This window comes from Nasonia vitripennis, chromosome 2 (genome assembly GCF_009193385.2).
Source record: "Nasonia vitripennis strain AsymCx chromosome 2, Nvit_psr_1.1, whole genome shotgun sequence".
Taxonomy (NCBI): domain Eukaryota; kingdom Metazoa; phylum Arthropoda; class Insecta; order Hymenoptera; family Pteromalidae; genus Nasonia; species Nasonia vitripennis.
The window spans coordinates 1340847-1358955 of NC_045758.1; the positions used below are offsets into that span (position 1 = coordinate 1340847).

General features: G+C 46.8%; 1 protein-coding gene across 11 annotated transcripts in view; it reads right to left on the reverse strand.

Annotated features, from left to right (window-relative positions):
* Window positions 1-1016: 1016 nt before the first annotated feature.
* LOC100121037 overlaps window positions 1017-18109 on the reverse strand; it is a 68241-nt gene continuing 51148 nt past the window's right edge. For 3 of the 11 annotated variants that reach the window (XM_031922820.1, XM_031922819.1, XM_031922822.1), the window contains 5 exons: window positions 17183-17447; window positions 15738-15958; window positions 13825-14083; window positions 9638-10282; window positions 1017-2439 (listed from right to left, as the gene is read on the reverse strand). In XM_031922820.1, the coding sequence (XP_031778680.1) occupies window positions 1142-2439; window positions 9638-10282; window positions 13825-14083; window positions 15738-15958; window positions 17183-17447 (2688 nt within the window). In that variant the 3' untranslated portion in view covers window positions 1017-1141. Of the gene's footprint in view, window positions 2440-2816; window positions 4701-6302; window positions 9251-9637; window positions 10283-13824; window positions 14084-15737; window positions 15959-17182; window positions 17448-18109 lie in introns of those variants that run through there. The other 8 variants (XR_004226626.1, XR_004344653.1, XM_031922821.1 and 5 more) reach the window with 7 other exon arrangements.

Here is an 18109-nt window from a genome sequence, read left to right on the forward strand (position 1 = left end):
CTCTACTAATGATAATAGAATTTAAAAAACATAACTATAGATACGTAGAAGTACAGAGTTGACGAAATGAGTTTACATACATCTACAGCTATCTTGTATATTCTCTTTGCTCAGCACTCACTGCCTCTATCCCAGAGAGAAGTACTCGGAGAGAAGTCTACGAAAAGCACGTTCTACGTTATTACAGATACGATCGATACATCGTGAAAAACGAAGAGAAGCGACGCGCACACACTCACACACACATACTGCACACGCAGGCTCTCTCGCCATATGTCGCGATAAATCTACTCAGTTCGACGGGAAAAACTCAACGATGCGAGAAACAATCGGGGTCACTTCTCTTGGCGCTTTCCTTCTCGCGGAAACCGGTGGAAAAATACTCTAAGACTCCACACACTCGTCACCTTATACATTATCTATATATTTATATGTTTTTCGTCTACTTTTTTCAATGCAGTAGTATAGTCATACGTATGATGCGGCGAAAAATGAATTATAGATGCGCTTAATCGGGGAATTTTAGAGGAATCGCTCCACCAGAGGGATATAATGTAGAGACGCGCGCGCAATCGCTTTCACAGTATCGTCAATTTGTTCTCTCAACAATATCGAAAGATATCTCGCTAATCGTACATCCTACTTAAGCGGATCGTCCGTACAAAATTAAAGTCCAGCCATGCACGTCGTCGTCGTCAGCTTGCGATCCAGTGAGATAGAGAGAGAGAGAGGGAGATGGAGTCCGGTAAAAAAGATCAAAAGAATTCCAGGGCTGAATTGTAGGTAATGACAACTCACAGAATCGATAGCGACATCGCTAATTCAAGATTTAGAACGTACTGCTTTTGAAAATGCCTTTTACTGGTTACCTGAGCAATCATTCGTTAGTTACTTTGGACACGATGGAGAGAGATAGAAACAAAAAAGCTCCATAATCGCCAACTTGGAGTTTCGAAAAATCTAATCCCATGGAAAACCCTCGAGCCTTGGAGGCTGTTGAGCGGCGATAATTGTCGACTTTTGCAAAGTCGTTCAGCGCGTGAAAAACAGAACGCAATGAAAGAGAAAGGAAAGGAGCCAATCGCCCCCCGTCGCCCGATCCCCACCGGCCGAAAGCTCACTGCCGCCCGGCCGCTCCGTCTCACTCGATCTCCTGGCTGACGTCGACGGTGCGCACCCTGGACGAGTCGGTGGGCAGGAGCTGGAGCCGCTCGGGCTCGGCGTCGAGCATGATGATGCACATGAAGCTCCGGCCCGAGGCCTCGTCCCGCGGGTAGATCGTCATCGGCGCGAACTTGTCGACCTGGCCCTCGACGTAGGCGCAGAGCTTGCCGTAGACCTGGGGGAAGTGCCGCCTGAGGGAGACGCCGCGCTGCTTGAGCTGCTTCTGGATGTTGCCGAAGCCGAGCTCGCGGACGGCCCTGGGCGTGGCGGAGCCGTCCTCGGCCGGGCTGGAGGTCAGCACGAGGGTCTCCGGCGAGTCCATCTCGCGGGTGATGTTGGCGCTGCGCTGCTGCATCTGCGGCGAGGCGATGGCCGAGGTCGAGGAGGAGGTGTTGGTCGTGGCGCCGGCCCGGCAGCTCGCGTCGAGCTTGAGCTTGGCGCAGCGCGAGACCGGCTGACGCTCCCACATGACCGAGCCGGCGCTGCTGCTCGGCACCTCGCGCACCACGCACACCGAGACGTAGACGACGAGCCGGCTCTCGGGGTTGTAGGACTCGCAGAGCCGCACCGCCTCGGCGTACAGCTCGGCGCCCATCTCGCTCGGCAGGATGTCCGACCAGCGCACGTAGCTGGGCTCGCCGAGCTCCTGGAAGCCCGCCTGGATGAACTTCTCCGCGGCCTCGGGGCTGGCGAAGAAGCACTTGACCGCGCCCCGGCCGTGGGCGGCGAAGCCCCGCCGCGCCAGGATCGAGACGTGCTTCAGGCTCGTGGGCTCCTTCTTCACGGAGGAGAGGACCTGGATGCAGAGGCTGCTGGCCCGGGAGTAGAGGCAGGTGCGCCGGTGCCGCTGCCAGTGGCCGCGCCGGCACTCGCGCGAGCAGTAGAGGCTCGTGCAGTTGTGGCAGCTCTTGTAGCTGCGCCGCGCCTCGGCCATCGTCGTCGAGTTCTGGCACTTGCTGTTGCGGCACTTGACCAGCCGCTCCTCCCGGTTGCCCGCGAGGTTCTCCAGGCTGGAGGCGCTGCCGTCGAAGGAGACGCGCCGCTGGCGGTGCTGCTGCTTGTGCTGCTGCTGCTGCTGCTGCTGTTGCTGCTGGTGATGATGCTGGTGCGGCTGCTGCTGCTGGCCGCTGCGGGAGGCGGACCTGGCGGGGCCGGAGTCGCTGCCCTCGCTCTTGCGCCGCTGCAGCGGGGGACGCGAGCGCGCTTGCTGGGCCGGTGGCTGCAGCTGCTGGCTGTCCGTCGACTGCGCGCGCTTGTGGTGCTGCGGGCCCGAGTCTGTTGGAGAGAGACAGATGACTTTGCACTACGGTCTGGACCTCGTGCGCTCGGTTATTTTTGCGTGATTTTCGGGACGCGAGAGAGGACTGGTGTAATGATGTGGATGCTTTGGTTTATCGAGAATCGAGTTTCATGAGCTGTTGGTCGCGGAGTCGCTGGACCGATTTAATATGTGCTGATGACGTGATTCTACGCTCGACATCTACTTTGGAGTATTTACAGTTTTTACCTGAAGGATGTGCTACTTACGTTACGGGCACCTCGGCGTCTGGCCACATACGGGACGTACTACTACTTACTCGTTACTCTCTACTCAGCTCTACTACATACGGCGCCTCCTCGATGTACTTACGATTTGACAAAATTGAAGTATGCTCGAATTCGCGAACTGTTTTACATGATAAAAACTCGATCCAGCGACTCGCTCCGTGATGGCGGCGGATGACGAGCATCGCACACTAACAAGCGCACAACATAATCAAGAGCCGATCTCTCAGATAAGCGTTTGTACATTAATTACATGGATTTATGAATGAGCTTTCATGTTTCATATGTGGAATGAAGTGAGATGTCATGTTCGAGTTGATATACATACATATATATATAAATCATGTTGACATGTGAGCAATCAATTTCATACCTACAAGATATAGCAAAAGATGTCGCGGGCTTGCCGTAAAATGTTATGTGCATACTTTCTCTGTGCGATCATTATTGATTTTCCATTATATAGGCTCTCTCTCTCTTTCGAGGGTGTTCCTCGCGCGGCGTGTTTCATCTTGCGCCCCTGTAGCGAAGGTATCGATCGAATCTTTCCCGGCTTTATCCGGCTTTTAACGAGCGGCTGCGTATACCTGCCCATCGGTCCTCGTCCTCCTCGAGCTGTTCTGATTGGTGCAAATCAAGTACAAGAATAAACCATTTATAGTCTGTAGGAAATCGAAAAAGCGTTAATTCTTGTGCTTGCCTTGTACCAACCGTATAAGGCATGATTAGTCACTCGAGTGTATTAGCTGGTCCCTCTTATGCAACCAGTCGCTTGTCAATTGCATAACACAGAAATAACACTACATGCTTGTGAAAAAGATTCGTTCTCATACACACTTTGAATTATTATGTGCATCAAGCGACTAAAGTCCTTCGCTCGAGGAGTCCCTCCTTCCCAACAAGTAAAAAAAAAAAACATCAGTCACGGTCTCGTCTGTCACAGTCGCGATTATAGCCCACAGTCGTAACCGATTATATTGTCAACAACCGCCGGAAGATCGTATGTACATAAGACAGTCTCCATACATAGTCCGGGGCCAGATTAAATCGTATTCGTCGTCGTCGTCGTCAGGATGTGGGTCTGGTGGAGGACATAATGATCGGGAGGATTCAATGAACTGAACATACAAGATACACAAGCCAGAAGGTAACTCGAAATGTATCTGTACGTGCAGATGATGGCATACGATATATTTTCGTGAGGTGAGAGAAAGATACAAGCGGAGAGTAAAAATGATGAGGCGATGCGGTGTGTGTGTGTGTGTGTGTGTGAGAGAGATAATAAAAACGTAAAGAGTACATAAAAAACAAAGCGCCAGCTGAGAAGCTCTGAACGTGATGTAATAAAAAAAAAGTTTGGAGAAAGAAGCCCTGGACAACGAAGAGATTCGTCGTTGCCCAGGTCTCCGAGTGCAAAGCGGCGGAAAGAGCGGCGCTGCACTCGAGTACAAGCATTGCCAAAAAAGTTTGAGATTGGCCAGATAATATATGAATCTCGAGCGCAGGCCTATCCTCCCCCTCCCCCGCAGCACACCCCCGAAAGTAGAAATTACAGAGTCTCGTGAATTAGCATCAGCAGCGAAGAAGATAAGGTGAGAATCGTCGCTTTTTAATCCGTGAAACTTACGTAGCTCCCGCCACAGACTCGCAGCAGCGGCATCATCATCATCATCATCATCATCATCGTGGAGCTGTCATACCTAGACATCGGCGTCGTCGTCGGCCTCATCATCGTGAACGCGAGTCGACGTGGTAGGCAGAAGGCGTCATCAGTAGTCAGTGTCGCGAGGCCGCAGCGGGTTGGGCGCCTGGGCCGGGGCTGGGGGTTCGCGAGGCCGGGGGCAGACCCAGCAACGAGTCCAGCACGTCCTCGAGGGTCGTCGAGCCTGGGCTGGGCTTGTTCCAGAGGAGCGTCGTCGCGGCCGCTGTCACGGCGGCCACCTCCTCGCTGCTACTGATGCACGTCATCGAGTCCTCGCTCTGGCTCGACCCTACACGCCCACATTGATTTGTTTTGTTTTTTTTTTTTGTTTGCTCTTGTTGGTTTCTTTTTAAGGGTGGGTGATTCTCTCATGCTAATTTTGTTGTCGCTGTTTCAGTCGGTTTTTTTAATCAGAGAGAGAGAGAGAGAGAGAGAGAGAGAGAGAGAGAGAGAGAGAGAGAGAGAAAGACAGAGAGTTTCTGAGATAGAGAGGATCACAGGGGGTTAAAAGCTACTCGAGGTGCAAGCCGATGACTGCGTGCACAATCGCGCGACTTTTTTTATCATGTACAATTATAGAGCGAACAATGAATAAAACAAGTTAATTACAGTTGATGAAACGAGCAGTATACAGATTCACTCTACAATTATTGACGATGATCGAAGGAAAATCGCTTCAATATATGCGTTCAAAATCTTGACTTGGCTCTGCACGTAGCGAAGAACTACGGTGAAAGGTCTCTGGAGGAGAGTGGAGGAGGCACAGTTGGGATTCACGTCCAATATATAACACTTTAGGGGAGAGAAAACCAAGAAGTATACACGCCAAATATAATATATAGATATAGATACACGCCAAGTGAATACTTTGGACGCAAGGGAAAAACAAAAAAATATCGATACATAATATATAGCCAGAACAATCAATTATTAAGATCGATATACTTGTACATAGAAATCTGTCCAAGTTATTTGTAAGAAAAATAATCTAGGGTTCAGATCAACAAAACAACACAACGAGGATGTAAAAAACAAGGGGGTGTCAGTTCAGATCGTCGTCAAGACCGATATATTGATATAAGGAACAATTTTTGGTCCGTGTCGACGCGTCATTACGTTCTGCGTTTGTAACTTTTTCTTTATCAACACACCTGCGGATATGTATGTAGATTTTATACAATGAGTATATATGAACAAAGTTTCTCTCAGCTATTTATAATAAACGTGATCGAAAGAGTCGGGTCGTTCAACCCTTTTATCAACGTAAGAATCTCAAACTCTCGTAGTTTTTATAAATATGCCGAACAAATATATATATATCAACAAAAATAAAGTATATTGTTTATATATTCAACAAGACTACGTTACAGGGTGCGCAAAACATCGTCAAATTCTGTTTTTATCGTATACCTACTTATATACGGTTAGTATTGTTATGTTTCAAAATTACACACACACACACTTTGACATCTACGATTCAACTATGATAATTTGTCTATGTTTATGGTAATATATGGCATATCGTCTATATGCTTAGGTGGTATTGCGAAGGCAGAAAAAAAAACAACATAATAAGCGCTAAATTCAAGCCACACTGTCGCTAACTAAACACGACTACTGTAAACCACTAATTAGAGGCACAACAAAACAAAAGGAAAGTAATCACTTACCGTTCTAAGCAAACGAAACAAGAAAATATATCTCAACTTATACATATGAAACAGTGAGTAACAATAGGATGCATAAATAGATATGGACAAGTATTATGTATATTTATATAATATCACGAGTGCCTCTACAGAAATGAGGATAATTAAAAAACACAAACCATAACGAGAACAATGGTAATAATAGCGTGTGAAATGAACGTAAGTAAAAAGTCGGTAAAACGCAAAAGTACAAACAATAATTTATTTCTTTCTTTTTTCTTCTGCCAAGGATAGAGATAATAATAATAATAATATAGCTACAGATAAAATCATAACTGCCGATGTGTGCTTTTTTTCATTCATATTTTAGCTTTCGGTACGTGTACGGTGCAGAATCCAAATAAAAAGTACAGAGATTCTCAACGCCCAATCGTTTCATTTCTTCTCCTTATCCTCCTCCCTTCGTGTCAGTTTGTATGCTATTGTACGAATGTGACGTATTTCTTCGAAACGCCGAGCATCGTCGTTATTACACAAAAGTCAAATGGTAAATCGGAGGAAAAGAGTGGAAACGCAAAGTACCGATGAAAAATTCATACTAATCGTTGCTCGCGAGCAGCCAAAAAAGTTCATGACATTAAAAATATAAGTATTGATAGTAATCGTAATCATAACTATAGTGAAATTAAAAATAATAATAATATCGGTAATAATGATAATAAACATAATCTTATAATCAATATTTAATAATATAATATCATCGTACAACGCGTCTGCAAAACACAATGCCAACGTAACGGACACAATACCTCGGTATACCAGTTCATTAATTAATAATTTTGTTTATCATATGAATTCTTTAAAATCTCTCTATGTATACATAATAGCTGTATTTAAATAATACGTACAATCAACACAATAGCAAATAAAAGTGTCTGGTGGTTGGGGGCGGCTAAGGGTAGTAGGAAGTAATATAATAGAGGAAGCTAGCAGACAACTTTACAATAATAATAAAAACTTACATAAAGCGCTAAGAGTTTTATCACTACTACTCTCAAGTAAGAGTACTACTACGGTCTTTTGCGTACAAGAAAATATTTGCACTGTCTCGGATATCTAATATTTATACATTTATAATTAATATATATATATATTAATATATATATATATTAATATTATTTAAAATATATATTTTTAACTGTTTGCCATTTGCACAGGGTTTCGTTATTTTTTTCAACGTTTTGTAACTAAGAATTCTGCGGAAGTGCAGCGTGTGTGTCCACAGGGTATATAATATATATCTATATATTGCTTCGTCGAGGCAGTTTGCAGTCTACGCAGAGATACAAAATTAGAATCGAGCGACTCGAAAAAGCAGGGGCGTGCGTGTGAATGTCGAGAATCAAGAGTAGAAGTTGAAGCAAGAAGGTTTCTCTGTATAAGAGAGAGCATTAGCGAAAAAAGAGACGCGAGGATTAACTAGAGACAGACGGACTAGAGGAAGACCGTCGTGCTCTGCATGGAGTGTAAAAAGTGTTACATCCTTACAATTTGCACATCGCGGATAATAGAAAAAAAGACGCTTTGAATGCGTATCACGGAAAAGACGAGAGATCGCGCTGTGTACTGGAATGACGTTTTGTAGCAGCTGGTCTGTATAGTAAAAGTCTAAGATCTGTGTACCGGGTTCTACACGTATCCATAGCGACATTCCAAGAGAGTATTGTGCGACTGCGAGGTCGCGATTTTCGAAAAGTGCGAGAGATTATGGCACCGGGGAGAGGAAACGTAAGCTGCGAGAGCCTCGTTTCACGAGTGATTTAACGTCGGTCTGACACTTGCAAGAGCGAATGCCAGAGGTTGTCGTGCGCAGCGGATCGTTCGCGAAGTCTGTGTCTCAGAAGAAAGAAGGTTGAAAGTCAAAGGATTTAGATAGACAGATAGATAAACAAGGACGTTGTTTTTTCGTTTCGCTGGATCCAAATGAACAATGCGCGTACTTATGCCTTTATATTTGTATAATTATTAACTTCTCTCGCGTAAACGACTATGTACAAGTTAGTCTCTATGTAGTCTAGAGTGAGCCAACGATAGTTGCGAGCACCCGTCATTTTTAACAACTGGTCGCATTTTCCAACTTTTCATGCATCTCTGAAATAGAAAAGCAAACGCGATTTGATACATCAAAATATAGTTTGCCAACAGATAATTAATTGGCCAACCGTGAAATTTCGCGTCGACTTATTGTTGTCTTCAAATATCCGTGAATCCTGCCAAAACTTTTTCTTACGTGATTTTTCCCTGTCAAATCATTACAATATACACGATTTCGGCGGCGACGCCGACAACTCGCGTCAGTTTTTCGCTTGCTAAAAATAGAGTCTTAATTTCGTCCTCTATTAGCGCTTCTTTCGCGCGACGAGCTTTGGACGACGGCCCGACTACGCCCAGACGACCCTCGAGCAGACGCTTCCTCGTCGGTAGCTTGAACGCGTGTGTGCAGGTGGTTTTACCACTGCGGTCTGCCAGTCGGAGGCCTCGAAGAGCGCGCGATCACGTTTTCCGCGCGTCTCGCGTGCCGCTTGCGTAATCATCTCGGAACATCCGTTTATCTGAAATATTTTTGCACAATTTTTGCATTAGTCCGATGTTAAGAAATTTTTTAATAGCATGATCATTTTTGTTCAAAACGTAAAAAGAGTAAAAAAGGTACAAAGTGCGACGAGCTACGAATGAAACAAAGCGGACACATTCACTGCTAAAAACGCTGAGGGTGCTCGCCGCTATTATCTCGTTTGTAAAACACTCAATATTGCTTCGCATCCCGAATATTCGCATACACAATAATAAAAACTTATCACATAGGCAAAAGTCATGGTTAAAAATTAGAATAAAAACGCGAGATACACATGTATACAATAATTGAACACCGACCGCCCCACTTGCGCGTTTTTCCGCAAACAGAACTGGCTCGCGTTCGCCAAGAGTTTTCACAAAAATTTCGTCATCGACGGTTGCAAGAAACCACATCAAAATAAAATAAAGTATGTATAATCCACGAATCGCTGTACAGTAAAAGATAACAGACCAATGAATTCAACGGTTTTCCACTTTAGCCAACCCATGACAAGCACAAGCAGTGCGAGCAGCAGCCAATCGATAGATAGTGGACAGATTAAAAAACAAACGTCTGTACATACATACAACATAACGATCGTCAATCAAGACAGCAACAGTCAGGCAGTAATACAACGAGCAGCAGCCATCGAAGAGAAAGGCGTGCAGCAGTTCCGATCGTTGGAATGACGCCGAGAGGACATACAAAAAGAAAGTCGTGTCGTCGCAGACATGTACAAAAAAAATCAGCCTCACGATTATCAGGCAGACAGACAGAGAGAACAGTGATAACAAAAAGACCGAGCGGGCTGAGTCAGGACTACAAAGATATACACTCTCCGATTTGTTCGTAAATGTAGCAGTTGTAGTACGTGTTTGTCTGTGATTCGTATGTGGAGATAGACATCTCTCTGTGCTTGTCTGTTCATTCAATCCCGCGCCTAGGCGAGCAGCAACTCACCACGCTGGTGTTGCTGCTGCGACTGCTGTCTGCGTTGCTGGTCTTCGGTGGGCTCGGGCTGCCGGTGTCGGTGTCGGCTCTGATGGTGCTGCTTGTCTTGCTGGAGTGTCGGCGAGGGCGACTCCCTGCGCGACTCCTGATCGCTGCCACCGCCGCCAGTGGGTCTGCGGTGCCTGCGCTGTCTGTGCCGGTGATCGTGGGGGAGAATGTTCGTCGCGGTCTCCTCCGCGCGGGGCGACTGCGCCAGCTCGAGGAAGAGGCTGCTGTTCTGCTGTTGCTGATGGACGTCGCTGGTCGAGCCGCCGCTCAAGCTGAGAAAGCTGCCACTGCCCGCGTCGTCGAAGGGGCAGCAGACCCCGGGCGTCGAGCCACCCTCCTCGCTGGTCTCACCGCCGGTAGCAGCTCCGGACCGAAAGCTCGTCAGCGTCAGCGATGTGGCCGTCGTCGTGGTGAGCGTGACGTCGTGGACCGAGGAGCGCGACGGCGAGGCTGGCACGTACGAGAAGGAGCTTCTCTGCAGATGGCTTTGCGCTGTCGGCTGGATCGTCGTCGTGCTGCTGGTTGACTGGGGAAGAGCCGGACTGTCGGGTGACTCGACCGGGCGCACGCCCACGAACGAGCTCTCCATCCAGACCAATCGACTTCCTGTTTTCGATGACGAATCGCCAGAGAGAGAGAGGGGAGAGAGAGTTTTGTTTGAGACTTTTTGTTCTTTGGTTCTTGGCTTTTTGGGTTAGTTCTGAGTTGGGTTAGCTTTTCGAGGGTTAGTCACGAGAGTTGGATTATTTTACAGCCGAGGCAGAGTTCGCGGGGAGGTCCTCTGCTGCTGAGTTGAAAGGTGCGAGAGGTTTTCAATTCAGCGGCAGTGGTCTCTCGCGCAGAATGTCGATCTCGGTGTACGCTATCAATGTGCTGTTAGTAGTTTCATCTCGATATAGACTATGTGTTATTTCACGTGTAAGTCTGTGCGGAGTTGCTGTAGAAGCTTTTCTTCGTAAGTGAGGTTGTAAGCTGGTTAAAAATTTATCAAGCGGTTATCTTCTGCGAAGCCGTTAGATTTATCGTGAGTATAGGTTCCCCCTTTGCATTTCGAAGCGCACAGCTTCACAAGCAAAAGATGGTTAGTGGTGAGATTGATAAGAAAGAGAACGTAGAAATAATAGTCGATGATGATGATGCTGTGACTACAACTTTTCTCCTGCACAAGAATGTTTAGGTAAAGCTGAGAGACGAATGAATCGAGAGACATGGTGATGAATTCGCACGACGACGATTGCGTTAGTAGCTTGATGAAAATTGAATGATTAATGCTGAGACGAGGGGCAGCTGAAAGAAAATACTTGTGATTCGTGTCTATGTATCTATAATGTATCACGGCGTAGTGAGACTAAGTGAGTTATTTATAGTGATGGTGCACGTGTGAATATTTTTAAATTTAATTTTTTAATTTCATCGTTTTAATCTATAGCATTCATGTCAAGCTGTAAGTCGTAAGTGTCGTATAAGTGATGTGTTCTTCTTGTACAAATATCAAAAAGTAATAACATTCATGTATCTTTCTATTAAAAAAAAAAAGGATGGTAAACCTCCTCACGTTCTCCAATTTCAATAAGCCGAAAGTCTCGTGGGCATCATTGGAAAAACGAAGCCCGGAAACGCGATTGAAAAGCCAACGCCAACCGCGGCTAATTCCAGGGAAAATAATCATCGATTGGCCGAGCAGGACTGCTGTTGGAGAAACACGAGGCGCGCGCGCCTGGGGCAAGCACACCAGGGCTAATGGCTTGATCAAGCTCGTTACGCGGACCGCTCCCGGCGGATGCTTTGAGTGATTGCAGCAGCTTTTTTACGCTAATCTCTACTCCGTGGTCCAGACGCCCAGATAATTTGTAAACGTTGCGGATCGAAAGTTTATTTCTATTACCCATGCATCCGATTCGATAAATCATCGCGCGTACAATGATCTAGCGAAAGAGTAACGGTAAGTCTTGAACGATTGAAAAAGCAGCAGCAGCAGAGCTAAACTATTTGCAGCCCGTCTGCAAAAGTGCGGAAAATAGCCGCGGAAGCAGAAGTACACAAATGCGGGGGGCTTTTATCATCGGGATTGCAGTCGCTATTATTCGATGCTCGCGGTCGCGTTATCTGCTTTTTCTGTCTCTTTATTTTTTACCCCCGAGGGCGACGCTGCTTTTCGCGAGATGACGCCCGCGGGAAAAGGGGGCCAAGGTCAAGGGCGCACCGTATTCTTCGACGAGACTGCTGGATGTCTTGCTTTGCTTTTTCATCTTTTTCTCTCCTGTCGCGGATCGAAGCCGTGTTATCGTTAAAATGCTATATCCTGGAGTTTTTGGCTAACAATATTGAGGTGCAAACTGGAATTGGAGACGCATACGAGAAGGTTTACGGATATGAAAAAAAAAAAATGATAGCTACGTATTACCATTTCTATAGTGTACGAGATCGTGTAAATATAGAAAAAAGACACTTAATTAATACTGCTTGATGGAAAGCTTACCTTAACACGCGTTCGTTATGATACATTCCGCCGACGTTAGACGTATTTCAAGATAATGAAATATGAGCATGAACATTTAATGATATATAATAGAGGTATAATATACAGCTTTGCACGAGAGTTGCGCCAATGAATATAAATATAATAAATATGTATGATAGAATATTGCTGAGAGTATGAAAAAAGCAATGCAAAATAAAACACTCATGATGTATGACATCGATATAACACATCAGTGAAAAAGAAAGGTATATGAGAAAGATGTGTATAATGCGTATACGAGCATACTCGCAGTTCCTGGGAACCGAAAAAAAAGAGCGAGCTTAATAATGTGACACAGAAGAGCACTATATGCCGGGCCCGATAATAAAGATCGACGCTACCGCGATCTCGCGGAGACGCGCGATCCCTCCCTCGTCGCGCGTTAATTCGGCTTCGGCGAAAACGCGTTCGTGATGATATGACGCAAGAGAAAGCTGCAGCTCCTTATTTCATTTTTTTTTTCAAACGCTTTAAGCGCAGTCTTTCAGCGTGTGAATGTCTGCAGTGCATGTATGTATAGTATACGTGAGTGCGTGTGAGTGAATGAGTGGATTATGTGTTATGTGCACATATCGCTATATACGTTACCAGTTTATTGAGGAAAAGGAATGCGATTTCTTGGGTAAGAGTGATGTGCATGTGTGGTCTATATAGAGATGATGAGCTTGGGATAAACAGAACAGCGTGTGTGGGTTAGTAAACAGAAACATCAAACGCCGACTTTAAGCGGAAAGTATATATATTAAAGGCACATAAGCGTCAGTCTTCTTCGAGCTTCGAGGTAGATTTGTTGAAGAAGCCGCGGAGAAAGAGCGATTAGCGTTAATATACACGAAATGTTAATAAGAAGTGAAGTTAGTACGCTACTGATTAATCCACTAAACGCTGCCTTCGAATTGCAACTCCTTGCTCGTTAGTATTCAATGCTTTTGGGACAACTTTTGATACTCTTAGCGCGAGTAAAGCGTCTTTTAAGACTTCCCATCGTGTCTAAGTAAACACGTGGATATCGGCGCAAGCACTCGTGAGTTAAGAGAGTGAGAAAGGAGTCGAGATCCGAAGGTAGACACTCAAGATAGCGGCAGAAGATTTCCGCGAGAACATAGACATAGAGAAAAAGGTGAGCCGCGAGGCTCGGATTGTAGAAAAAAGAGAAAGAGAGAAATAATCATAATCTTAATCCAAAAATAAGAAAACGAAGAAACTGAAAAATTACCTGGATCGCGCGGAGTATAATAGTAGTGATGGTTGTAGTGGTGAGATCGTGGTGGTGGTGGTGGTTGATGGTGGTGGCGGTAGTAGTATAATTATATTGGTGGTGGTGGGATGTAGTTATTCATAACAATCGACAATTCATAGCTCATTTTCGTTCTCAAAAATACACACAATATAGTCGTCGTCTCTTCTTGAGCGAGAGGACAACGACGCAGGATTGTCTCTTTTGTCTCGAGGCAGGTGGGGTGGTAGGTAATATAGTTCGATGACAGGCCATACTCTCGCAAGTTGCAAGAGCGCCGTGGATATATTATAATCGAGAGTGAGCGGTATAGTAGCGCGGGCGAGTAAGTGAGGTGGTTGGTTGGTAATCTTTTTTTTTTGTGAGTGAGAGAGGTATGTTAGTGCTCACCTCGAGGGCTGGTGGACCTCGCGCCGGCTCTGTCGCCGTCCCAGTTGTCGGGTCTTGGAGACAGACGACCACCACCGCCGCCCACCACCTCTTGGCCGCTCTGCACGTAGTGCACTATCGCCGATGTCACCTCCTTTATCGAGTTCCTCACCTCCTGGTTCGTTGTCGCGCCCGGCTGCGAGCCCTGCTGTTGCAGCTGCGAACCGACCGTTTGTGGCTGGTGCGGCGAGTGCAGCTGCGGTGACTGCTGCTGCTGTTGCTGTGCAGATAACGGAGACAATGAGATTTTTGTTTCACAGAGACCAAGTGGAGTGTAACGGGGAACTATAGAGTGACGAATGGAGATAGGAAGATGCCGACGGGTCGATTGAAAGCTACTCGAGGAACAATCGAAGATGTCAGGGAGCGGGTGACACTTCTCGATTACAGATAACCTGCTTCTCTTTGAATTCAAATGCTTTCACGTGCAAACTAACGAGTGCAAGTACCGTTGCAGATAAACGAAAAAACAAATATCTTTTTGAAATAATCGCATCAAGTGCAGAGGTCCTCTCTCAAACTCTCGACTTTTCGCATCGCTGCATCTGCTCTCTGCTAATTATAAACCCGGGAGTTTCGCGCGTCTGCGGACATCAAAAATAATCTCCGTGTATCGACAAAGCTGCTACTACTGCGCAGAGCAGCCGGAGCGCGAAACACGTGGGCGGTCTGCCCTGGGTCATGCTCGGTTAAGACGAGACGGTTCTGGGTGTAGTCCGGATGCGCGCAAGCGCGCACAGAATTACGTACGTATACGTCAGTATGTAGGATCCGCGTTTTCTCTTTCGCTCTCGCGCAGAAGCACGTATTCCATCGGTTATGGCCGTCATTTTCACAGCTGGTACGAAGGATTTGCGCGAGGTATTAGTTTTATCGGTGCCACGATGAATAGGTCATTCGCGTCTTATAAGAGGATCGAATCATCGCGCACGCCTGGGATACAACGAGATATAACCTTCAAAGTGGTGCTACGCGGGCAGCGCACGTTCGCGCTCGAGACCACTTGAAACATGATTCTTCGCACTTGGCCCTCAAATATCGACGACTAGACGAGCAAAAACTGCAGCCTGCAAAACCACAAATTAACACTCCTTGACTTTGAGGATGGCGAAGCGAATTGTGTCAGGCGTCGCGAATTTAAAGTCAAGGCGTCCGCATTTTGTCGGATCGCGCGATGTACTAGTGCACGTCAGCAGAGTGGGTTTTGGCATACACGCGCGCGCGCACCGAGGAGACGCTCTTTCGCGCGCGCGCTGACTGACTGACCTTTGGCCTACTGCGGAACGAGCGCGAAACTCCGCTCGGTTATAATAAACGCACGTTTGTCAGAGAAAGAGAGAGAGAGAGAGAGAGTGAGAGAGATAAAGAGGAATATGTGAATTCCTCTCTCGCACGCGCATGCGGCGGTTCGGCCTCGAGCTTGCGCAAAATTGAGGGTAATTAAAAATTACCGAGCTGGTGCATAATTTACGGCGACGCAGAGGCGCGCGCGAGAGAGAGAAAAGGAGATTCTTGATATAGAGGTAAGGCTTTTGTACGTGACGTAAGAGTTTGATTTACTTAGTACGAGCTTCTAGCCAGTGGAAGGTAAGGTAAGTACAGAGATAATGATTGCTTTCGCAATTAGTGCATTATTCCTTTTACCAATTTCATCGGATAAACGTTCAGGATTTTAATTATCGTAGAAGTCGAGAGGATGCATTAAACAGATATTCCAGGAAGGTATTTTCGCGTTACAAACATGATGACGAGTTCGTGCTGCATCGCATAGCTAACGAATCTCAACGACACGCAGCTTGCGCATGTAAATTCAAAAAGAGAAGCTGCAGATCATCAGTCTAGTCGTCGAACCGATGCTGGTGCGGCCCAATTACCTTGTTTGCGTTTTGCAGCTGAGGTAGGATGCCCTGGGCGAGTCGTTCGGCGGGCGTGCGCGGATTTGTGAGACGCTCTTGCGAGCGCCAGCCGAGGTAGGGCTGCCGATGATTGAAGGAGGAACGCGCGGAGCTCGCAGGTGAGCTTCCGGCGCTGTTCAGCAGGCTCGTGCTCCATCTCGAGAAGACCGGCGGCGTCGGGCTCGGGCTCAGCAGGGTACCTGTGGAGTCAGATTTTTCCGTTAGTGATTTTTATACATATGGGGTTGAAATGATTGATGATTGACTTGATGTCCAATCGTTTCGTAAGTATAAGAAATACAAGTAACAAACCTTTGCGTGCGTGCCTAAATAAAAAGAATTGTAAAAGAAAGTTAAATTGTTAGCTTCTTTTAAAACGTTCTTGGAAGTACGACAGAACGTGAGACACCAATTTAAACTCGAGTAAAAAAAAGACGCTCTTCATCAGAGTCGAAAGCTCGAAATTTCCGGTCCATCAGTGCACAGCCCAAAAAACTTCCCTTCAAATTCGTTTCCAGCGAACCGAAAACGAAGCTTGTTTTCCCATTTACGTCGAGGAAAATTCGAGCCAGGCCTACGAGACACGCGACTAATCGAATCAACTCGGCCGGCTTCTAACTTTATCGGGGGCCGTATCCCACGTCAGACCGAAACTCGTGCAGTATACACTTTGCAGCATCGCAACGGTCGGCCTACTAATAACTCGCGAACGACGAAATTGGCTCGCGAATTGGACTGTGCAGTGCGCCGCCAGTCTACACTAATTTTGGAGCGAGACTTTCGGCCGGTGCGATTCCTCTCCCGTCGTTCTGACCAGCTGCTTGCGGCAATTGCCTCGCAGAGCGGAGATGCGCTTCTGTGTAGTTTTAGGGAAACGAACCCGGCTACTCATATACGGAAGCGACTGTTTTTTGGTGGAACGAGAATTATTTTTGAAGAACGCGCTGAGTGACAGCGGCGTTAATGCGCGCGTAAAAAATGATTTATTCCGATCAGTCTTTTGAAATACGAGCTAGCCTGGTTAAAATTTTAGTAGTGTACTGCGAAACGTAGATATACGGATAAACGCGAGCAGGTAGATAAGGTCGTAACCGGGTCAGACGCATTTAATAATAATGCATATATAAATACACGCGCGTTCCCGTTGCCTTTTTCCGGCTTTATTCAGCTATACATAATTCTCCGCGCTGATCAAAGCGATCCTCCGTACTGTATTGAATATCGAGAGAGACGCTTCTCAAATCACTTAGCTCTCGCCGGCTTTGACAATCCTCTATAACCGGCTGCTGCAACGCGGTAATCAATCAGCCAAGAAAAGAAAAAGAGTAAAGGGCGTAAAAATAATGATGGTTTACAAGATAAAAAGATAAATAAAAGAAAAAACGGATGAGCCGTCTTCGCTCAGAGCCGCGCTCTTTACGTACGTGTCTCTATACCTGTGGTCGGCTGTCGATTGGAAGACGATGAGAGCGACGAAAGGGAGGTGGTCTTGGAGCCGAGGGCGCGCCATCCGCCGTGTTGCGAAGCGTCCGAGTGCCTCTTGAGCCGGAAACCGCCGCCGCCCTCGCGCGCCGCCGGCGAATTCTTGTACCAGTCCGGTACGTTCAGCCGCTGCAGCGAACGCTGCACCCTGAGCTCGTGCTCCGACGGCACGCGCTCGCCCACCTTCTGCAGCTCGTTCTCCGGCGGCTGAAAAATAGCAATTAGTTCAGAATTAATATCCTTTCCTTCCTGTAACATCTATATGAATAGTGGGTGCACGTGACGCTATCGACGATATCTCGCATCGCGGGGAAACCGAGCTACAAACGCACATCTCCGAAGAAGATCCCAATCGGCGAATCAATAGCTGCTGGCTGCAGACAACGAAAGTCTATCTCTCGCTCTGTCGTCTCTTTCGGATGGGTTAATATGCCGGCGCATATTAGCCAGAGATTCTCTCATTTCCGGAAGAGGCCGCCGCGCCGCATCTGCGCACCGTCTCTCTGCGCCGGGGGGTTATTAATAATTCCGAGAGACGAGGTGAGAGAGAGAGAGAGAGAGAGAGAGAGAAAGGGAGAAAAGAGAGAAGGTTAATAATAACGTCGCCGCGACGACGACAACGACTGATATTTTGCGAGTTCGTGATGCCCTGTGAGCTTTCGGGAGTAGCCGGGGACGACATGTCGATCGGTGTATTTCGGGCTGTTTGTTTTTTCGTCGATTGGCTTCTTATTGGATACGTGCACCAATCAAAACAACTCGATTTTCTTGGCCGAGCTGCGTCAACGAGCAATTTATGCGTAGAGGAATTCGCTTGGACTCACAAACTCTATATGCATAGATCGGCCAAAATAAACCGCGTAATACGC